The 23,561-nt window shown below is 33.0% G+C and overlaps 3 protein-coding genes across 7 annotated transcripts; 2 read left to right on the top strand and 1 right to left on the bottom strand.

The window, feature by feature from the left end:
* The first annotated feature begins 1,666 nt into the window (after positions 1–1,666).
* LOC115977563 lies at positions 1,667–7,204 on the top strand. 3 transcript variants are annotated; one of them, XM_031099484.1, is made up of 4 exons: positions 1,667–1,843; positions 3,354–3,540; positions 5,645–6,127; positions 6,857–7,204. In XM_031099484.1, exons 3-4 carry the CDS (start codon positions 5,840–5,842, stop codon positions 7,004–7,006), a joined length of 438 nt encoding a protein of 145 aa, XP_030955344.1. In that variant the 5' UTR covers positions 1,667–1,843; positions 3,354–3,540; positions 5,645–5,839; the 3' UTR covers positions 7,007–7,204. The 3 variants fall into 3 exon arrangements, with proteins under 3 accessions (XP_030955344.1, XP_030955342.1, XP_030955343.1); XM_031099482.1 differs by lacking the exon at positions 1,667–1,843 and adding an exon at positions 2,001–2,364; XM_031099483.1 differs by lacking the exon at positions 1,667–1,843 and adding an exon at positions 2,505–3,166.
* A 569-nt stretch (positions 7,205–7,773) lies between these two features.
* On the bottom strand, positions 7,774–17,083 carry LOC115977562 (MACPF domain-containing protein At4g24290). Of its 3 annotated transcripts, XR_004088574.1 has the most exons (9): positions 16,789–17,082; positions 15,646–15,948; positions 14,196–14,434; positions 12,527–12,728; positions 11,629–11,697; positions 11,330–11,516; positions 10,047–10,213; positions 8,652–9,581; positions 7,774–8,505 (listed from the first exon to the last, which is right to left on the bottom strand). XR_004088574.1 is itself a non-coding variant. In XM_031099481.1 (8 exons), the coding sequence occupies exons 2-8, from the start codon at positions 15,904–15,906 to the stop codon at positions 8,889–8,891; spliced, it is 1,818 nt and encodes a 605-aa protein (XP_030955341.1). In that variant the 5' UTR covers positions 15,907–15,948; positions 16,805–17,083; the 3' UTR covers positions 7,802–8,888. The 3 variants fall into 3 exon arrangements, 2 of the variants coding, with proteins under 2 accessions (XP_030955341.1, XP_030955339.1); XM_031099481.1 differs by having other exon boundaries at positions 7,802–9,581; positions 16,805–17,083; XM_031099479.1 differs by having other exon boundaries at positions 7,802–9,581.
* Positions 17,084–20,167: 3,084 nt separating this feature from the next.
* LOC115964079 lies at positions 20,168–21,096 on the top strand. The gene has a single exon (XM_031083388.1). It carries the CDS (start codon positions 20,379–20,381, stop codon positions 20,898–20,900), a length of 522 nt encoding a protein of 173 aa, XP_030939248.1. The 5' UTR covers positions 20,168–20,378; the 3' UTR covers positions 20,901–21,096.
* Positions 21,097–23,561: the final 2,465 nt, after the last annotated feature.

The following is a 23,561-nucleotide window of genomic DNA, read 5'->3' on the forward strand; positions in this document are numbered from 1 at the left end:
AATTATAACCCAACCTGTTATGAAAGTGCTAAGGTTTTTAATGGAAGATTTTCTAAGGCTTAGTCCATAGAGCGGAGGCTTAAGCCACCCATGAGGAAAATTTTTTGCCCATTTTTAACCAATTGTGAATCCGCTATGCAGGAAGTTAATATCGTTGTTTTCATATTAGGGTTTGGTGTGTTGTTTTGAGAAAGAAAACTGTACTACAACATCTTGTATTTTATATTTTTATATATATATATATATATATATATATTTTTTTCTTTCTATTTTTGCATCTCACAAATCTAGGAATTTTATGTATATTTTCTACAGGAAAATTATTAAATACTTTTAGAATACGGTAACATGATACCCCACATTTATTCAATATAAAAATATGATATAGACTCAAAAAGTGATATGAAAAAATTAATTCTTGTATTTGATGACCTGCACTTATTAGTTTGAAATATCTTATCATTTGTATTATGAAAGTACTTAATAATTGCTCTATTGTGATTGATGCATAATAAAAATTGTATTAGCATAAGTTTACGTGGAAGATACTGATACTGAAAGGTGGTGAAAAAGATATTGAAAATTTTTGCGGCTAACATCCCACCTTTTTCAAATGAGAATGAAGAGAGGAAAAGATTTAAAAACATTGAAGAGAAAACTAAAATTTACTATAATCATTACAAAATCAACCAATATCTCATATTCCTATTTGTTCCAACCAAAGCCATAGAAAAAAAAAACAAAACAAAAATGGTTAAACAAATCCAAAACATTTCATTTTTTCTTTTATTCAATGATGGCCATCATGTCTTCAAGTAGAGCGCGCCAGAGAGAGTGAGAAAGAGAAAAGGGGGAGTAGAGGGGGGGCACATGCATGAAAAGTGTGGGGACACTGGTGAGTGAGCCAAAAGAGAAAAAGCAAAGCCATGAACGTGATAAAGAGGTAAGTAAATCATGGAGTTTTAATATTACTTCCATTCATTTTTTTCATGCAATATCATATCTTTGCTTCAATATTCTTTTGCTTGGAACCATAACAAATTTGTTAGCTAAAAATGTTGGGAAAGTAAAAGGTTGCTTAAGGTGGAGACATGGTTGAAAAGAAAAAAAAAGGAGGGACATGTATATGCTTCAATCAATCTATTTTCAACCTCTTCTTTAGTGTGCTTTCTTGTCATGGGGCCCTTCTCTTTTAGAAAATGTCTTACATGGATATGGGGGAACAATCATCTTTTCTTGAGGTGACTCTTGTGCATGAAATGGGTGCTGTTTATTCAAAAATAGATATAAAATATAGGTTCGTTATTTTTCTTGTAAATATATTTCTTGGTCCTACAAACTATTTTTCTATATGCAAGAAAAAAAAAATCTATCCTTTGAGTAAAAAAAATAAAATTATTGTGTTTTATTTGATTAGCGCATAATAAAAGTTGTGTCAATAATATGTATCCAAGTATATCACAACTTACAAAAATTGTATGCATAGCATTACCTTTTAATATGCTCCTTTTCCTTTAAAGTGAATTTGGAATTTTATTTTTATCCTTTATTTGAGAGATGGCTAAAGACTGAAGCCATGAAGGAAGGGCCTCAATACTTTTTCTCTTTTTCTTATGCCTTTTTTTTTTGTTTTTTTTTTTTTTTTTTTGGGAGGGGGGAGGATAAAAGAGTGTGTTGAGTTGATTAATTGGCATTAATTATACTTTTTTGACTTTTAGGTTGTTAGTTTTCCCAACTTGATTATCATATTGTTAGAGGAAATAGTGCATGGTTTTTGTAACATGAAATGCTATTCGGATGAAAATGATGTACCTTTACAAAATGAAAGAACTTCTCTTTTGAGGTTAGTTCAAGAAGAGCTTTCATATCATTCTCAGACATGGTGATTGTCTTGTTGACAAAAGAATCTTACTCAATGCATTTTAGGCAAGGAGCAGCCCCCCCCCCCCCCCCTTCTCTCTCTCTCTCTCTCTCTCTCTCTCTGTGGTGTTTTAGGTGTTTACTGTTTTAAATCATTTTTGTTGTAATTATTGCACATTTCTTTTCTAGAATACAATTTTTTTTGGGTAAATGGTGCTGGCTTAATAGAAATTTTGGGGTGAGTGTGTGTGTGACAGTGTGAGAGAGAGATTGGTAGTATGGCTTCATGGTTAATTTGCTAGAATTGAATTTTGCAAATAGTAAAGCTATTGGCTTTAGTGTTTCTGACAAAAGCTATGGGTTCCCCTCAAGAGGTTATTTGAAAAGAAATATGAGGAATAAATGTGGTCTACATCACACCCTTTTCTAGCTTCCTTCTTTTGCCACAGACCCATTTCTTTCTTCTCTTGAATCATGGCTGTTCTGGTACTGCATAGCTGTAAGGTGTCCACCATTATTCATTCATTCCCTCTCTCTCCCCCCTTTTATATGTTTATTTTGTATTACTTTCTTGTGCTGCTGTGATTTCTTCTTGTTATTTGTGTAGGTTTTTGATCCAATACCTATTTAATGCTAATGCTATTTAGTAATTCTTTTATATATATATATATATATATTTATATAAACATGCATTCACTATACCTTGCACTTGCAGCAGCCTTTGCCCTTTGAGAATATTTTAGTGTAAACTTTATGTGGTAGCTTTTTATTTCTTTTGTCTTCTTTTCCTTGTGGTAGATTATATGAGATTATGTGAGATACTGTTACCTTTCCCATGATTACATCTGTATGGTAATGTTGGATATGAATTGGCTAGGCATTAATGCTATCAAAAAGACATTTAACCCTAATCTTGGCCAAAGTAACCCGTGTGTAGTCCCTCTTATATTATGTATTAATTCTTGTTAATGATAATTATAATCATATTTATTGTAAAAAAAAATAAAGTGGTAATGCTTAATTATGTTTTTCCTATATTTATCATAGAAATATTGTTCATTATGGAGTGGGATGAAAAATGATTACATGGATTAATCCCTACCAAGAGCTGGATGGGTTCATGTGATGGTACCAAGAGCTGGATGGGTTCATGTGATGGTTTGGGGCTATTTAAATTGCCACCTCAATGAAATTTAGCACTTAAAGGTGACAACTTTTAAAAGCACCAATAGGCCACTCTTGTTTTGGCTCCCCAGACAGCAAGGCCCATTCTTTTGATTTCTTTAAGTTTGCTTCTTCAGACAAGGTATAGTATTCATTAAGTTAGGCATCAGGATCATGAACATCAAAACACCAAAAAGAAAAGAGTACCACTGGGATTATCATATAACTTTGTCTTTACATTTTCTATTGGGGTATAAAGCTAGCTGGGTTGAGCTGAATTCTTTAAATAATGCATTGAGAAGTGTGTGTGTCTTGTTTTTCCATTGCAGGTAAGCTATAGAGTCGGAAGACTAAAATAATGGCTGCTCCTATGTCATAGGACCAAAATTAAAGGCTTTATAGCTCCTAGTAAAGGTTAGTTTGCACTGCCAAGGACTATGATATATAAACTCACTTGTTTCTTTGCACCAAGAGGATAGCATCATCCAGATTCCAGGGTCTCATTGCAAATTCTTGGTAAGTAATGGCATTGTGTTAATCATTTTCTTGTCTTATCATTGGCATTCTAGTTCCTGCTTGTGATGAATTTAAAATTAGTCCTCATCTTCTGCATTCAAGTTATTATCCTGTTACAAGTTCTGTATCCTACTGTTGCTTGTTCTATAGCATCTTAAAACACTAACTATGATAAACAACAACAACTAAGCCTTAATCACAAAATTTTTGGGTTGGCTATAGATCCTCAACAAACTAATTAGGATCGGTTACATGTATTCTTTTTTTTTTTCAGTTCGATTTTAACTGGGAACAAATAGAGGAAAAATAACCATTGCCTTTCTCTTTATGTTGTCCTACTTCTACCAGACCAATCTTTTAGCCGGGATCTCATCTAAAGTCCATCATAGGAAAATGGCACTGCTCAAAGTGATTATGTCATTTGGAATCATTTAAACTTTCTGATCTTTTGCAACTTTTATTTGGTGGTGGATGACCTTATCTCTGGACATGAATGCAGACATCTTTGTTTGTAGAGCAGTATAGTTGATCAGAATAAATATGACCTATATATGCCCTCAGTCTTTAGCAACAACAGAATTTCCTTTTGTGTGTGTGGACACCAATTTTCATAAGTAGCAATTGCTGATATCACCTGGGAATGATTAAATGATCAATGAGTTTTAGTTCAAATGGCACTTCCTCCCCTTTTAAAAATGGGATGGAAGGTGAGGTCATAGATTGAAAATCTTCAAGAACCAATCAATTGATCACAATAAATTTGACATGTCATTATCCTTCGAGCATTTGAAGTTCAAGCAATGAATTTGGCACACATTGTGATGATGGTCACATATTCTGTAGTGTTATGACTTTTGTACATTCAACAGCAAGTGGATAACATTGTGGTAAACTTTGAAATTTATGTGTTTACTTGATGTTTACAAACTAGTAGAACTCGCTGCTTTCGTTTCTTCAATTCTGTGTTTTGAAGAACCTTTAGGTTCTACTGATGCATCTATAGTTTTAGATATTTTATTGGCACAGTACAGTTCAAAGTTGAGATTTCTTTGAACTTAATTTACACTAGAATCTGTGGCTAGTATTACACTTATTTGACCTCTTGATTTTGGGCATAATGTACTCTGGAGAGTCAAGAAAAGAGACATGTGAAACACAAGTGGTGCATGTGACCCAAGAACATAGGAAGAGTGGTAATAGGATAAGTCTTGAGTCTAGAGAAAACCATGAAAATCGTATGTCCTTTGTTTTTAAGGAAAATTTTTCCCGACTCTATAAAAATATGGTGGAAGTCCCTTACTGAAAAATTTATGAACCATATGTTCAGGACTTATTGGAAACTTAAATTAGCAATTTCCTCAGTTGCAAAATTTCATTTAATAGGAAATGCAGTTTCAGTTCTGATTGGGTTTTTCATTAGTTTCAGAATTGGGTTTCCAAGATGTATGTGTCCAAGCTACCATTAGGGTCAAACTATTCCTTTTGAGGCAGGTCTGAGGCTCATGCCTAGAAGGCCTTTATCCACCCCTTCTTCTCACTTAGGAGAAGAAAAAAAAGATACATCCACTGGACATGTGATTATGCTTCATCTCAATTGTCCAACTCATTTGAGACTTATCCAAAAAAACAAATTCCTTAATAATTTTCCCCTACATCGTGTTTGACCTTGACATGAACAAATACAAAATTCATTCCATAACTTTTTTTTTTTTTTTTTTTATGTGGGTGTCTAGGGTTCTTCAAGCATTTGATTATTCCCTTGAGTGTATATAATATCCTTGTAACTTTATTCCAAAGAATATGATGAAAGGGGTTTATGATATTGGATCATCTACATTTATATCACCATTTCGTGAAGATGACTATATTTCCTCTCTATGAAATTCATTGTTGTCTTGAAATGCTAAGAGGATAAAGTAGTTAAGTAAGAAACAGTGGGAATTAATATGAAAAGCTATTTTTTCTTTGGACACTCAAGTGGTCCCTTAACATCGATAGCGTCAAGGTTCTGTCTGTTCCTTGCTTTGGAATTCTTCCAGCATATGTGATATGTATTGTTTGTATATTATCGATGTTGACATGCTCTTTGTATCATTTGTTTCAGGACCAGTGACTATCAGCAAATGAGCCAAGATATTTCTATTGAAGAATAAGCAAGTTACGGCCTTGTTTAAATTAGCTTTGAGCATGTTTTAGGCAAGTCTCAACAATTTGCTTCCTTATCTGTCTTCCCTGCCTACTTGTCTCCCTTCAGAAGGAAAAAAAGAAAAAGAAACAGAAAATCCAGCACAGTTCAACTATGAGTGATTTTGGTTCGGAAAGATCAAAGCCTTGGAACATATATACAAGTTCAGACCCAAGCCCATCTCAAACAGCAGTGAATCAAGAAGCTCCATGGAAAAACTTTGGAACATCTATGAATGCCATTTCTTTTGGCTTTGTTGCCACAGCTATCCTGATATCTATGTTTCTTATCATGGCCATCTTTGAACATCTGTTCAGGCCAGGTCCTTCTTATTCTTCACCTGAAAATGTGGCCAATGGTTCTCGTGAATCCAGACCAATGAAGAAACTTGGCAAAGAAACAGTAAGCTTCTATTCTGTCATGTTCTCTAGTAAATTTTCTGCTGAAGCATTTTATATTTGGGTCTTTCATGGTGAATTCATGTTCTAATATGTTTATTTTACATAATCCTTGAATTAGATAAGACTCCCTTTAGTAGTTTATAATGTTAAACTTTGGTTAACTCTAGTTCCAAAATAACCAAGTGCTCTTGATGCTAATCAAAATACTAGTCATCCAGAAAATTTTTGTATTTCTCCCCATTGTTTAGATTCTTTAGAAAGCTACCAAGATGAGGATAATGTAAATCAAGAGTTTACAACCTTTTTACTCTCATAAACTCTATAGATCAAAAAAATTGTTGGAGAGAAATCAGTTCCTTGCAAAAACATTTAAGAATGCACCTCTCGTGCAAACCTCTTATTAGATTAGACAATGAAAAGAGAGTTTTACAATTCCAATTCCCTCTTCAAGACTGAAATAGTAAAGATAATTTTGTATAATCCATACAGTTTCTTAGATGTTGCACCTTAAATTCCTTAATTAAAATTAAACATTGATCTATACAACCCAAACCATGTTTTATTTTTTTTCAAGGATAATTAAATTCAATACATTCAAGTATAATTTAATTGGAGAATTTAAGGTAGAATACCTAAAGACCTATATCTAAGTTTTACCCCTTTTTTTTTTTTTTTTTTTTTTTAATTATATATCATTGAACAGATTTAAATTTGGTCATTTTTGTAACAGGTGTCACCATCATATGCATCTGACTTCTCAGTGTTGATGCCAGGACAGCAATATCCCACCTACATTGCACAGCCTGCACCTCTTCCCTGCCCAAGAGAAGGGATATATTGGCCTGCCCATGGCCATGAACATAATTTTGTACTTCCATAGTATATTAATATTATACCAGCACTGCAGCATCATAAAGGTTCTATGTATATTTACAGAATGATCAACTTTTTGTTGGTTCCTTAAGTATCTAAGTAGATATTGTATCTTGATTCTTGAAGCCTGTGCTTTTTGCGAGAATTCGCTATCCTGCAGGGTTTAACAAACCTTCTGAGAAATGAGAATTCGTCCTCATGTCTATGTCCTGGATCTTCTTCTCATTAGTTTGGATGTTTTGCCTTTGCCTTTAATACCTTTGGAACGTTGAGTGATCCATAACAAAATGAAGAGCCAATATGATGAAATTAAATGGCGCATGTATAGTTTGCCTTTTGTGAGTAGTATGCATCTAGTACGTCAGCCACATATAAAGTAAAAGTTTTTTTGTGAATACAATTTTTGTGACTGATGTGATCAACAATGGGTCAGAGTGATAGACTTTCACATGAATCCATCATTTTTTCTCTACCATTCATAGTTAATTACATCAAAATTTTGGCAAAAATTGTGATACAAATTTTGTGTTCACAAACTCTCATCAAGAATAGGCCATGGCAAGAAATGTCGAGTTGCAAATGGCTATTACAAATGTAAATGGCTTTTAGTGTATGGTACAAAAAGATTATGGTATATACAATACTGCTCTTACAAGTATATAGAATCTATGTTTCTGTGGATATGGCATGCATATCAAAGTGATTCTTTTTTATAATTTCATAAAGAATGTAGGATTTGAACCCAGACATTTAAGTTGAAAACACTAGAAAGTGCTAATCATACTAATTGGCTCTTGGCACATATTAAAGTGATGTTAAATATATATATTTCTAAACTTTTTCAAGGTGAAAATTGCTTGGATTTAAAGAGTTACTTAAGGAGAAGGTTCTATCTTAATCTGTGTAGGGTAGAGCTTATCGATACTATTCTTTCTGTTCTGACTAAAACAGCTTTCTCGGAAGTCGTCACTCTCTATGGCAGAGCACAAGAACCAAAGCCCATAATATTGAAGTTGAAGATAGAGTGGAAGCAGGCACCCTTCTCCAAAAGAGATAAAGGGTCGGAAAGCAGTTGATGTTGATGCAACCATCAAAGATGCTTGTTCTAACATTATCGAGCAAAACAAGCGTCGTCCTGAAGACATTTTATTGATCCTAAAGAAGAGAGGGGACCTTGCTACCTGTCTCCATTTGCGCCTGTCCATGTTTTTGGGTGAGAGGATCGAACCAAAAAAATAAAGGGCCTAAGTGGCATCATATCCACCTCCTTCTTAGTATAGGACAGTGACTATGAATGGGCTTCGAATCCCCTCCTTATCTAGCAACCGAAAATAGAGACCTTGCAAAGCTAAATGTGACCCTTCGACAAAAATTCCATTTTGTTCAGTGCTATCCACATTGATTGGTGATTTTTACCTTCTTTTTTTTTTTTCCTTTCATTTAAACAAACCTACCCGCATGAACCTGGGCTTTAACAGACTCAATGAACACCAATGGCAGCAACTTCTGCAACACCCAAGATTGAACATTGAGCTGTTAAGCATGTTATAACGCCACTGCTATATTGCAGTATGAATCTAGATTGAAAAGCCAACTCACATCATAGGTGGAAATATTAAGACAAATACAGATTGATACAACAGCGACCTCACCTGTCGACTTTTAACTTTCATGCTTTAACCCCTCCGCCTCACTTCTCTTGAACTCCATCTATTCTCACAATAAATGATTTTGGTTTCAATACATACTTGACACTACCTATGTTTCACTGTAACTCCATCTCTAAATCTCAATCTTTTCATTTTATCCACCTTTGAATCCCAACCCCTTTTTCGGCTTTTCAAGGGAAGCCCAAAAAGGCAAAAAACCGAAAAGAACAAAAGAATCAGCTATAGCTCCTCCACATCATCATCATCATCATCAGGTAATATAACAGTTAATAAAGAATACTTAACCCTGAGCGAAATCCTGCCCTTCTCCACAACAAGTCTAGCCCCAGAGACAACCCAATAGCCGGGAGTTTCTTGTGGCCCCCTTGTCATTTCTGTCGTATCAACAAATTTCAGAAGCTTGGGAGCTTGGACGGGTACTGGAGGGCCTCCTGGGTAAATGGCAGAGTTTATATTCACATCAGCTGGCCGCGGAGGTGGCTTCTGAACTGTTGTGAAATGATGGCTGATTAGTGTTGAAATAAGTCCAGATTTAGGAGCCAACCCTGGAGATCCATCCCACTCAGGATGTTTTACAACTGTAGCTCCCAAAACATTCGAGAAACGGAGTCTCAGGAAAAGAATTTTTTTAAACCCATAGTTTTCAACCTGTAATTGGGCTCCAGTTACTATTGAAAGATCCTCGTCGGACTCCACAGGAGCAGTGCAGATATGAGAGAAGTTCTTCCATTGAACTTTCTCGTAGTATTTACGATCATTGGACTCTTGGCGGAAGTTTCCACTGGGATCATCTTCAAGTTGGAAGATTTTGGGAAGAGATGAGAGGTGTTGCAAGTGGATAGCCAGACGGTTACTCCTTTTACCTTCTAGATAAAGGCGGAGGCCAGTCACTGGCCTCTTACCTACATCAACCTACCATGCAATAAATAAAAAACTAGTTACAATTCAGCAGAAAACAAATGAAAGCATCCCAAATACTCATTTTATTGTCAGTAAGTTACATGCTAAGTATGAAGTAATAAATGAAGGAGGTCAATTAAGACTAGACAGCATTCTCTCTGAAAAAGAAATCTCAGAACGAAGTCATTTATTGCTATGGGGAAGTCTAGGACTTGTTTTTAACCAAGTAGAGAGTAATATGGATTATCTATAACCGTACTACTTTATTATCAAACAAGACAACGATCAAAATTTATTTCTTTTCTTGGATTTAAAGATAATTACAACTTGGAACTCAAAGTTGAAGGGAATCATATTGCAAAAAATATGTACTTCTTGAAAGAAGATAGATGGCATGAAACCTATGAGCACAACACCTTTATAATCAAATTTTCAAATGCATCCAACAGAAAACAAGAAAACTTTCAAATGCATTACCGGTAAGGTGTTCACATAAAGCTTGGGTCCCAAAAAGCTAAACTGCAAAGATGCATTGCTCTGTTGTTTCCGTTGTGGACCAAGCGGAAGATCACTGAACACAGGTGCCCACTGCCTGGGTAGCTGAAATTCCAAAAATTGGTGGAGCTCCTCAATTGGAGGTTTATCTGCAAGAACAGACGCCAGAGGATAAAACTAGGTAATCGAAACTATCACATATATTTGAAAGACAGAATTTACTGTACATTTGTATCATTGCATGTCAGTTGCAAATCAAAATGTAAACTGTCAATTGTCAACCGAAAACATAATTGTTTAACTTAATAAAAGAACTGCAATGAATTTCTCATTCAATTAAAAGTGTTTGTAGAAACCATCTGTAAGCATTTTCTTCACAACCTATATGTAGGGTTCCACCAAAGAAGTTTTGCGAGGTGGACTTCACTCCAAGAATGGTTTAACAATAATGAAATTATTATGCCTTGCTCAATAATGGGACAGCATAAAGGATGAACGTGCCTTTTTCTTCTCAAAAAAAAAAAAAAAAAGTGCCTTTCAGTGTTGCTTCTGGCCAAAAAAATGCTTCTATGTTAAGATGTGTAAAGATTCATCAGAGAGAACATTTCTTCTGATATATCATTTATTTTCATATAATTTTTCCCCACCTATCCCAAAAAAATAAATAAATAAATAAATAATAATCAACCCTTTTCTGGTTCATTCTGTTGCACTTCACCAACATGTTGAGCCAATCGACAACACATATGTCTAAGCCAAATATGTTCTCAGGAATATTTGATTGAGAGTCCAAATTCAACAGAAAAAATAAATTCCTAAAATTTTATACGGTAGCTTAAATCTCCCTTGTTACAAATATAATCATTTATAACTTGTAAATATTGGTCTAAAGGGCATTAAAGAATACAAAATAAAATTTCTTAATGCCAGTTCTCAATTTCTCTGCCTATTCTGTTTTTGAAAACCAAAGGCCTTTCCAAGATTAAAGGTCAAAGCAAGACTGTGTTAAAAAGTTAAGGTAGGAACAAGATACAGCAGAGAGACCTACCTATGTAATTTTTTCCTGGATGTGTGTTATGTACAAGAAAACTAAAGTAGCAATAATATTATTAATCATTTATATATACAATGCTTGCTTTTCTAATAGTTTCAACTTTCAATAGAGGTTGGTGTTATGAATACCAGAGAAATGACATGGAATGATGAGATTCATCTAAAAAGCATTAATGCAATATATATGCAAACATAGGAAGGATAATGCTCACATCGTAAATAAAGATTTATGGCATGGCTCAAGAATCCACTCCCTGGTATTCCATTCAATAGAGACGTAACTGGGATGAAGGACATTGAGATCACTTCAGGCTCAGACTGGACAGTTTGCAACCAATCATTATGAGGTAGGTGCCTATTATCACCTCCACCTCTCCTCTTGCATATGCTTACAATATCCTGAAATTAAACTAATCAACAAATTTGTACAATATCAAAAATAATATCGTTTTTGAACCCTTTATCAGAGTTCTTTCAACTAGGCTATTAAGAACGGTATAAAATAACACACCTCCTTGTGTGAATAAGAACTTGATGGACTGATGCCTACAAACCTCAGCCGCTGCTCTCTGATTTCAAACTGAAACAAAAATGATTAGATAAGACACCTTAAATGAGAAATCTACAAAATAATCCTGTTTTACTCCCCTAAATGGTTCAAAAAGTAGTTTGCAAATGAATCAAACCACATTACCAACTTATTAGTAGGATTCCAAATGTCAAACAGAAAAATTCTAGCCACACGACAAACAACGTACATGAGCACAAAGCAACAAAGACCAAACTCCAATATCCAAAAATGATTCTATGTTATGAAGATGAATATCCACATTTATATACATAATTCGCAAGCCTCCACTCCCCCCCCGCCCCCCCCACCTCCTCCTCCTCCTCTTGTTGTACCAATGATCATTCTGCATGTGAAAGATACACTGCCATTCCAATTTATTGTTAGCAATGAACTTGTGTCCAGTGATTATTGGTCAAAGAGATTTCATCTCATCGAAGCCTATTTTGTGGAAAGAGAATTAAATAATCAAGCATTTTGGACTAAGATAAACTTGTTTATTGTCTAAGCATGAGAAGTGGGACACCATAAGAAATCATCTGAATAATTTTTATTTAATTTATTAAAGTTTCACAGAAAGGACTACAACCTTGTATACAAGTAGTATAAAAGCAAGCATCTCAAATGAGTACAAAATGCAAAACTAAGATCTAAGAAAGAAAGAAATTCTCTTCATAAATCTTAGCAACAATCCTAAAACTTTATACAGAATAACGGTCATAAATAAAATTCTGGGGATCTAAGGAAATAAAAATGATTTAAAAATACAATATAACAATTCAAATGCTCAAACAAAAAATTTAGAATTAAAATTACTTGCATGAGAAAAATTGTCACAAACCTTTTCATTCTGGTAAACTTGTTCCATAGCCATGCCATTTTGCCCATTTGAATCTAAAAACCTTTTATCTGCCATCTCTTTCAATCTTTTTTGCACATCAGCAGGTTGAAGAGTTGATGAATGCTGCTGCTTCATATATATTACATCCTTCCCTCCCATCTTCACTCCAACAATAATATGGGTACCAAATGTCTCAATAAATCTGGAATGATGAAAAAAGATAAAAATAAAAAACTCAGTCCACGTACTAGCATTTGGTGTATAAGATCAAATATAAATAAGCATAGATAATGTGTGATGTACATTGAACTTGTAATTATAGTGACAGCATCATGTCAAAAAATGCTAAGGTAAAAAGGGTGATGAAGCAAATTGATTACTCATATAACCTCTTGCTTGCAAGCAACTACAAATCCACAAAGGTGAAAAGTGAAATTTGAACTTGAATTGATACTAATTCAAAAAGTCCAGCATGAAATATATTGGAAACTTTAATTTTAAAATACAACCCAAAAGTTCTGTTTCCGCAAGAGATGGTTTTCAATGAAATAGTACTCTCTCCTCCAGAAAATTTAAAAACATTAAGGGCAGTAAAATATTTATTTTTAAAAGATTAAATTTAAAAAAATTATAAATATAATAAAAATTATAAAAGAATAAAAATAAAAACAATTTTGGGTTGTTTTTGAACAGGTGGGTCAGTCAACTTCTTTTTTTTTTTTTTTTTTTTAATGGGAGAGTTCTGAGATAACACTTAACAGACCTCATTCATTTTTTCATGAAATAATAGTTGATCATGCAATCTACTACATATGGATAAATATATGGTTTCTTATTATTTCAGAAGAACTTTTCAAGATGGCATAAATCCAAAAAGAAAATTTTCTTTATTCCTCCATGTTATTGAGACCAACCAAAACCAATCATCAACTTGTTACAAATAAACATTCAGGACAGGCATATGGTACAACAATCTCCTGCTTAAGATGATACTAATGAAATTTTGCCCATGCTGAATATCCTTCATAATCACAATAGAGGAGAGAGGGAGCTGCAAAGTTGTTTTAATGGTCTATGGATGCTGGATAGACATGCTTTTTAAACAGTTCATGAAGACGAAACAAATTTCTAGAAAGGAAAACAATGAGTAACTTCATTGAGATTTCTCCTAACAAAGGAAAATATACTGTAAAACATATTTATGCATTTTTGGTTTTGGCATTGTAAAGACCACCACCAAAAGGTAAAGGAAAAGCACACAGGAAAAAAAAAATATAGAATATTTGGACACTATGTATTAAGATCACACATATTGGACCATGGTTATTATTTAATGCTGTTTTGTTTCCTTTCCAAACATTTTTTAGAATTCTTACCCAGCGAAGAGCCTCATAGCTCAACTGGCACTTCCTAGTGTTTCCAATGGAAACGTTCAGGGTTCAAATCCCCCCCCCCCCCCCCACAACTATTGAATTATCCAAAAAAAAAAAAAAACACTTTTCTAAGAATATAGTTGCACCACAGATAATACAATAGTTTCATCCTGAACGACCAGAAATCAAACACTAGTTCTCACAGACAGAAAGCTGTCAAGATTGAGCTTGGCATCAGAACAACCACAATGCCATTGCTCAGTTGAAAACACATTTAGGGAAACTCTATATTTCACCTTGCCAGTGCAGCAGGTTCCCATGATGAGGGGACTGCTTTCTTAACATGATCACAGAGTACCGTCTGAGATTTCTCCAATGCAACTGTATATAGCGTGATGAACACCCCATCAAAAGCAAGGGTCTTCGTGTTGGCTGCATCTTTCTGCCAACTACCTGAGAATTCGAACATGGTATTGAAGAGGCCCGAAGGAATTTTGCCAGTCAAATTCATTTCCTGGTTGAACTGCTCTGACATCTGGGGAGCATAGTGAAAGCAAGTGATGTCAAGAGACCTTAAAATTGATAAGAAATTTGTTATACTTTATCATTATTATTGTTAGACAAATACACATAAATGAAGATACAAAAATATTTTGTGGAGACAACTAATAATTGATGTAGTAAACAGTATGCAATCCGAAAAATCCTCATCATTACAAATATTTTTTAAATATTAATCGAATCCCGAACCCAACCAATCAGAATCACAGGCAATAATGAGGTCAGGATTTTGCACTAAAGTTGAAAAGGGACTGGTTAATATGAATTGAGCTATCTAATGTTCTTTCCCATGTGTGTTAACATTGTCATGCTATAAGTACATTACTTAGTATGAAGTTATTATTTTATTAGCCTGATGTTTTTAAATTTTGAAGTGCCTGACAGTAAACTTTGTCCCAAAAATTAAGTAAATGGGCTAATAATCCATATCAAGATTAGTTTACCCTAACAGTGACTTCTACTGGTCCTTTTTCCATTATCATTATCAGAATCCCAATCTAAGTTGGCGAACTCTTACCCTTTAGGAGTGTACAATATCAAGCTCACTGACAAATTTAGATTTTGGTAATAATATAATTAGGCTTCAAGATCTGAAAAATATCAGGTAAAACCTGAATGTGTGAGGAAGTAAAGTAAAACATGGAATTTTATACCATTTTTCTAGAATAATTACATGATTTTGATACATTCTCAAAGAGTTTCCATCTGTGGTTTGGCCCAGCCTCGCTAATTGGGACCAAGGTTCCTCATCATTAATTACAAAAACTACTAACAAGTTATAATATATATTCCAATAGACAAGAAAGAAACATGCATCCATGATCCATCTAATGATCATGCTTAATAAATTTTTTAAGGGATAGCTTCATTGGATAATTTTACTTGCCTTTTTCTGTGTCCTCCTGGCCCAACACAAGTCATGATAAGAAATTTGTAGTAGTTTAAAAGGCTCACCCTCAAATTTTATAAATTACCACAACTCCCAAAATTTTGAGCTGATGAAGTAGAATAATTAATCATTTAACACTCCCCTTCACAAGGCATTGGTGTCATAGTACTACCATTAAAGATCTTATGAGAATATCTTTTGGACAACAAGGCAAAGAAGTGATGTAACAGATTCTGAATTAACTAGCTCAACAATAATGCTACATACTTATCAAGAAGTTGGTAAAGAAACAATACCTGTTGGAAAGATAGAGCATCTGACTTGAACCTCGTGCGTTCCCCTTTATCGCATTTGATTGATTTGGAGACTTTTGGGATAAAAATCCCACCAGGCAAAATAATCTCGCGACCCTCATCTTCATCGATCTCAATCAACCGGGACTCCTTTGAATCCCCTTTGCAATACTTAAGCCTTAGATCTACTGATATATCGTACCCACGCCCAATGGACCCAATTGCAATCTCAGCAGCTTCAGGAGCTGGAACCTTTAACGCCATTTCTCTATCATCACTCTTCTTCACCCAAACCAGATGAAAACTCTACATATGGTTCACAGTTCGCTTACTTAGCAATAGCATCAATTAAAATCTTTCACACAGTTTCCACACACAACAAAAAAGTTCCCAAAACTCTGCATAAATCTTAAACCAACTTATTCAGCTCCAATAACACAAATGTAAAACATTTTTCAACATTAAAACAGTATCAAAACCATACATCAGAGTTCAAATCATTAAAATCTAGCTCAAATTTTGCAAATTTCATACAAGTTTCACAAGAGAAGCAGATCCAAACTCTCCAGAAAGCTTACACTTTCATAGTCAGCTCAAATTATGCAAAATTCTTACCAAAAAAAGCAGATCCAAATTGCATGCATAGTTCAAATATCACATATTTAGCCCAAACTATGCAAATTTCACACATTTATAACATGTAAATCAGATTTAAACTCTTCTATACAGTCAAGAACATGCAAATTTAGCTCAAAACTCAAGGAAATTTCGAACATTTTTTTTCATGCGTAGGATTGAATCAGAACCTCAGTCCTTTCTCTCTGTAAATCTTAAAAATCGCATATTTAGCTCAAACGAAGTAAATCAGATCTAAACTCTTCTACACAATCAAGAACATGCAAATTTAGCTCAAAATTTAAGCAAATTCGAAACATTTTTACATGCTTATGATTGAATCAGAACCTCAATTATTTCTCTCTGAAAATCTCAAAAATCGCAAATTTAGCTCAAACTAAGTAAATTCCACACATTTACAACGCATAAATCAGATCTAAACTCATCTACGCAACCAAGCACAAGCTAATTTAGCTCAAAATGCAAGCAAATTTCGCACATTTTTTTTCATGCGTGTGATTCAATCGGTACCTTAATCCGTTCTCACCGCGAATTCTCAGCTGCAAACGCTGAGCTCAGGAAAAAAAAAAATTGAGTAAAGCTCGCACAGAGTTCGGTCGAAGACGAAGCTCTCTCTTCGATCCGGAACTTCAGAGATTGCGATGCGAAGAATCTTCGAGAACCCAGCTCGAGGGACTGGAATTTTCGTGACGGTTTCAGAGAGAGAAAAACCCTAATATCTCAGAGAGAGAGAGAGAGAGAGAAAGAGAGGCTTGTGAAAAAAAGCACGAGTTGTGAATGACGGTGAGCGAAGTGAGTTTAGTGGGGAGAGAGAAAGAGTTATGGGATATTTCATTTTCAGAGAGTAATTGGTTTGACCAGAGTTTGAAATAATAATTAGTTAATTAATAACATTAATAACGAACATTAATAAAGTCTAAGTCGGCTGGAGAAATTCCTTACATTCATTGCCTTGCAAATAGTAATTATCATTTACATAAATTACATGTGTTTTCTTTTAGGAAATAAATTACATGTGTTTTTAATGATACCAAGTTAACAACTATCATCTTCTCCCAACCCTTAAAAAAAAAAAAAATTATCAATTATCCTAAAACTTTATTTTTTGACAAACTTTGGCTTTAAAATTGTTTGAAACTATTTTTTCCAACTCATTACATGTGAAATTATTAAACTGTGTATTATTTAAACAAATCGCATGATTTATTAAAAAAAAATTAAGTAACTAAAACTACAATTAATAGTCTTTACAATTGCCATATATATATATATATATTTTTTAAGGTGTCATATAATAGGTTTGAGCAACAATATAGCTTCAAATATGTTTGAAGCTAATTTTATTTTATTTTATTTTAATATATGATGGTATTTGAAACTATTGTTGTTCTCTATTTATAAATTATAGTAACTTTTTATCCAGAGTGAATATTCTTTATTCACAAACTATTACCACAAAGTAGATTTGACACAAAGTCAACTTATATTATTAGTGGTCAACTTGGTTAACAACCACTGAGGGCCAAGCTTGGGGCAACATAGTTGCTATAGGTAAGCTGTCCACCAGTACACTCACCTAAATATAAGTGTCTATTGTCTACAAAACACATTGCCTCTCGATTTAGCATTTTTTGCACCCATTTACCATTAATCATATTAGTTGATGCTATTTGATAGGATTCACCCCTTTACAAGGGACAACAACTCATCCCTATCTCTTCTCAGCCTATTTAGAGAACGATGAGATGTTAAGCCTATTCTAGATTTGGGGGAGAAATTACATATAATAGTACGCACAAAATACACTCCTAAAACTCTATTATTTACTTCTTTGAAATACTCTCTAATTTAATCATCAAAACCCCTTGACTAACCTCATTGGTTCATCCTCGAAGTGATTAGTAGGTCTCTTTTCAAATCTTTTCGGTTGCTAATTTTGGTGAATCAAGAGTGGCCGAGCACAATCCGTAATTAGAATCCTCATCACAATTCCATACAATCTAATTCATCACACCCACATATACATTCATTGTTGCCAGTGCCTGCTGGATTTGCATCCTTGCTTGAAAAATGAATTTGGCATTTAACAAATCCTGTTACCACGTTTTCAAAATGCAGCACACATGTGCCACAATATTTGAAAATGAACCCCTTCAAGTTCAAGATGTGCATGCATTTTTTTTTTTTTTTTTGAGAAACATGTGCATGCATTCTTTGTTGGGCAAACCAGAATTCAAATTTTCTATAAACAACTTTATTCAGTGGAACTTTTCCTTTGATTGGTCATATAATTGAACATTCAATGATTCAAATAGAGAAAGTCACGCCCTTTATTTGCCACCTGTGATGTGACGCATAATCTAAACAAGGACACGTGCATTATGTACCCATTACTTTATTAGTCTTAAGTCAAAAAATGGAAAAGATTGCAATTTTATTTATTTATTTACTTACTTTTCGCTAAATGAAAATTTAACACTTCATTTAAGACACATTCTCGTCTACACTTTACGTGAAATCATATTTTTACAGTTTTAACTAAAACCGTATTATTGTGTATAATAATAGAAATACAGCGAAAGGAAGTTGAGTTTAAATCTCTTCCCCCCCCCTAATCTAATCAAGACAAGAAAAAATGTTCAGTCAATTTCATACTAATTTTTATTCTTTGGAGTTTGGCATATTTACATTTTCTATAAAAACATGTTAGTTTGGCCATCAACTTCAAGATTACTACACTTTAATAAGGAATCATATATTTTCTAAAAACAACAATTAAGTTTGGCCACCAATTTTGTGAAGGACAGTACTCTTAATCATGGGTCCTAGAGACACGTTCAATGCCTTTAATTGGTCAAATTATCAACGATATGACATTCTCTTTTGCCCTATGTTTTGGACCACTCATTCATCCTTCCTCTCCCATCAAAAGATTGTGTTATTATCCTACATGAGATCTGCATCTCTGACTATTAATTGCCGTAAGAAAATCACTGTTACTCTCATTATTTGGGCTTGGATTGTTAACAATGATGAGGACAGCCATTTCTTGCCAATTACAATGGATACAATCCTTAGGTAAACATGATCTATCACAAGATTTTCATGTTTTTTAGCTCTTAAATTTTTTTAGCGAGGTAATTAATGTATTGTCAAATATTCAATATTATTTGACAAGGCTGTTGAGTTAAAATAAAATTTAATTATAGAGTTTTTTAATTAAACAACATAATATGCTCTTGTTTTATTTAAAAAAATGATCAGATTCAAATCTTTCTCTTTCATTATACTATTAAATTATATTAAAAAAAAAGTAATCCTATTATTGTTTTATCACAAAATTAAAGAAAAAAAAATGCATGCATCACATGGAGTTTGAACCTATGAGTTTACTTTCCTATCTTATTCCCAGAAAATGAAAAAAAAAAAATTCATTTAGAGTTACAATTTCTATGTTTTATAAATTTATTATAAAATGGATGTTATAGGTTTTAAATCCAATTGTGTATATATATATATATATAAAAGAAAAAAAAGCGCTAAGACCCTTATATCATCACTCTCTTTACAAAAAAAAAAAAAATCATGCACTGTATTCTTAATATTTCACTTTATAGTTATATTTCACTAATTGCAATATGTCATATATTTGAATTTTTTTTTATTTAAACATTTTTTTTTTTTTTGAGAAACTTTGGTTACTTTAAAACTAAAGAAAATGGACGTGTGTGGTAAGATAAAATTTGCGAGTATAAACTGTATAATAATTATTATTTTTTGGAGTCATAAACTGTATAATAATGTGAAACGCTCAAAGGATTTTCAATGTATAATACGAACATTTTACATTTTACTTGTCCATATCTGGAAACTTCATTTTTTATCCCCATATCCAAATCTACCAGTACTCATCCACAGCTTGTCTTTACCTTCTAACCCTTTTCATCTCACAAAATCCTATCATTGGCCCTCCTCATTGGGCCCTCATCAGTCTTTTGCATATATATAACCCTTTTCCACTTTCTCCAAGCTGTACCTCCGACTCTAAGTTCTCAATACTAGCATAGACATTGCTCCACCTAAAAAAAAAAAGAAAAAAGATGAATGGTTATGCAAAGATCAAAATCATTAACACCCACAATCCCAAATCCAGATCAGTAGATTTTTCAGCTGATAATGTTTCTTCATTCCTTCAAACCCCAAAAAAACCTACAAAAAATACTGACTCAGACCACACATTTAAAGCTCAAGAAAGCAATCAGATCGAAGGTACCAACACAGAGTACACCAAAGCAACCCAAGAGTCTTTACAAGATGAAGAATATGGCAATGGAGGGAGCTTTGGTATGGTACTGAAAAAAAGTCTCTCAGTTTCTTCAACTACAGCTGGATTTCAGTCTGCAGTGAAAAGAGCATTCTCAATGACAAGATCTTCATCAGTTTCAGAGAGGTATGGTAGGATCCATGATCAGTCTGTGGCATTAGTATCTCCTGTTGATGATTATGAATATGATGATGATGAAGAAGTTGGGGACAATAGTAAGGGGACAAGAAGATCTGGGAAGAAGAAGTACAAGGGAGGCAAGATCCTTAAAGTTTGTAAGCGACTTTTTGGACTGTAACTTTTTTATGTGGTAATGTATTTAAGAGTGAATCTACTTTTTTTTTTTTTTGGTTAAGTAAGAGTGAAGTGAATCTACTGGGCTCTTTGTTGCAGAAATGTCAGCTGGGTCAGGCTTTATGTGTAATTTTTGTTAAGCCCAATCATAGGGTGCTTTAATGGTTTCCATTTTGGATTTTGATTGGGGTAAAAGTAAATTCTTGGATGCTTTCTTGTTCATGATTTTCTTTTTCCTATAAAAAAAAGTAGGTCAGATTAATTTAGTTTGCTTTTTGTTGTAGGGAATTTTTTTTTTTTAACTTGCTTTTTTATATTCTGTTTCAGATTGCAAGTATGTTTAGCAACACAAATTCTATTGTAAAGGGATTTTACCTTTTCTTTTCCCTGTTTTATTACATGGGATTTTGAAAGGGCATCTTTAGGGCTGAAGAGGAAAATTAGAGAATAAATGCAAAAAAGAGATAATTCAAATTTTGGCCCAGATTTAAATCTAAAACTGATCAAATCCCACTATATCCGAAATACTTGCTATTTGATTATATTTATAAAAATTAAACTTTGAAAATTTTTCTGTCACTTGTAATTTGTATTTTGAATGTATTCTACTGTATTCAAATGTCTTATCTTGCAACTAATCTGCTTATATATGTGAAAATATATCTCTCCTTCTCAACGAAAAAAAAAAAAAAAACCCAATTTAGGTTCAATAAAGAAAAAGAAAAGAAAAATAAAGGACTTTCATATTTTTGATGAAATCATATGTAAATTTTGAGGGATACTAAGAGCATCCACAACTGTGGAGTCAAATTTTTAACTTTTTAGCATTACAAAAAGTCACTTTATCTATTTTATCTTCTTCCATTCAACAACAGTGATTTTATTTTAGCTTTTAACACAATAAAATAATATAAACACTACAATAAAATAATATTTCATTCAACTATCAAAACACAACCACAACTACCATCAAATCATTGCACTAAGACACCGAGAGAGGAAAAGTAATGTGAACGCAAAATGAAATTTCGAAGAAAGAATAAAAAATAAGAAAAGTAGTAGTGTGAACGCAAATTATTATTATTATTATTATTTAACCTTTTAGCTACTGTGCATAGCCAAAAATAATTGTGTACTGTAGCTGTGGAGTCAAAAAATATTGTTTTGGCTCCATTATTGTAGGGTTCATTTTGAGTTTTAGTAGTGCTAAAAATAGTTATATAGCTATTTAGCACCATTATTACTAGTGCTCTAAATAAGTAAATTTATTATCAGCATAAAAAAGGAAAATATATTATCCTAAATTAGAAATTTAGAATTAAATTAATCTCTTAACTTATTTTCATGAATTTATTTTAGGACAAAATTTAGTTATAAAATTGGTTGTAATTTAAAACTACAACCTTACTCAGTATCTTTTTATTGGAGGTGAATTTTGACAAATCCACCATTAGATTACCTTTTTTTTTTTTTTTTTTTTCTTATATCCTCCACACTTGCAAAATTTCTAGAAAATTAAAAGTCAATAACTATGTCATCAATTAATTATTTAAATTGCAAGTTTTTTGTAATTTAAAATTATTCATAAAATATAATCTAGAAGATCTCATAGTAAATAATATTTGATTGACATAAAATTTGACATGTGTATTAAGAGTGTAAAGAACATGCAATTTAATAGTTTGATTTTCGAAATATGTAGTAATATTAACGATAATGAATAAAGTTGTAGTTTTAAGTTACAACCAATTTTGTAATTAATTTTTTTTTTATTTAAAAATCAACTATGTAAAAGTATAATTGTATATAAAAAACGTAAAGCTTTAAAAAATTACACAAACTAACATTTTAAACTAAAACAAACAAATTCTAAGATTTATTGAGTTTATTAAATAACAATCATTGGTATGGTGATATATGTAGTACCTAGGCGATTTTCTTTTAATATAATTTTGTGAGTGTATCTATGATGATGATGTCCCACGAAAGTATGATTAAGGAGGTATTATTGAATAGAACCAATTTTGGAGGACATTATAGATTGTCCTTTGTGATTATAGGAAGCCAATTTTTCTTTTGATTTTTTTAAGGAAATTTGAATGTTTTGGCTAAAAAGCATCTCTAAATCATTACATAAGGACTAAATAATTATAGGCACAATGGTATTTTTAATTTCACAACTTACTAATATGTGCGTTTATGAGTGACGAACACTTCTTGCCCACTATTGATTATATAAATTCACTATTTTTTGTCGACTACTCACAATCTTACAAGTCAGCAAATTATAAAATTAGATATAAAAAGTGGGACCTATAATTAGCTAAAAAAGAGTACATCAATGAAGGTTTTTTTTTTTTTTGGGGGGGGGGGGGGTGGTGGGGGGGGGGGGGGATCTAACCCCTCTCTCCAAACTTCTCTCTCTTTTTCTTTGGTTCACAAAGTATCAAGAAGAAGGCTCTCAACAATGGAGGTTTCTACTATAAGAAGGAGATAAGGAAATTCGTAAACTCTGGTTAATAACCAAAATAATTACACTGTTCTTATATACAAGAAGCAGGGATCAAAACAGAAACGAGGCTAATCCACATTATAAAGGAAGCAACTTGACAAAATAATGTACCAATGACCTGTTGACATCTGTCCTTTCTCATTAGCTAACAAG

This window comes from Quercus lobata, chromosome 2 (assembly GCF_001633185.2).
Source record: "Quercus lobata isolate SW786 chromosome 2, ValleyOak3.0 Primary Assembly, whole genome shotgun sequence".
Classification (NCBI taxonomy): domain Eukaryota; kingdom Viridiplantae; phylum Streptophyta; class Magnoliopsida; order Fagales; family Fagaceae; genus Quercus; species Quercus lobata.

What these genes read in the sequence shown, in the direction of transcription:
- LOC115977563 (XM_031099484.1), top strand. Translation starts at nt 5,840, where the DNA reads ATGAGTGATTTTGGTTCGGAAAGATCAAAGCCTTGGAACATATATACA. An exon ending in AGAAACTTGGCAAAGAAACA is followed by an intron (nt 6,128 to 6,856) that starts GTAAGCTTCTAT and finishes TTTTTGTAACAG; the next exon opens with GTGTCACCATCATATGCATC.
- LOC115964079 (XM_031083388.1), top strand. Translation starts at nt 20,379, where the DNA reads ATGAATGGTTATGCAAAGATCAAAATCATTAACACCCACAATCCCAAA.
- LOC115977562 (XM_031099481.1), bottom strand. Translation starts at nt 15,906, where the DNA reads ATGGCGTTAAAGGTTCCAGCTCCTGAAGCTGCTGAGATTGCAATTGGG. An exon ending in ATGCTCTATCTTTCCAACAG is followed by an intron (nt 14,435 to 15,645) that starts GTATTGTTTCTT and finishes TATGCTCCCCAG; the next exon opens with ATGTCAGAGCAGTTCAACCA. An exon ending in GTTCTTATTCACACAAGGAG is followed by an intron (nt 11,517 to 11,628) that starts GTGTGTTATTTT and finishes GTTTAATTTCAG; the next exon opens with GATATTGTAAGCATATGCAA.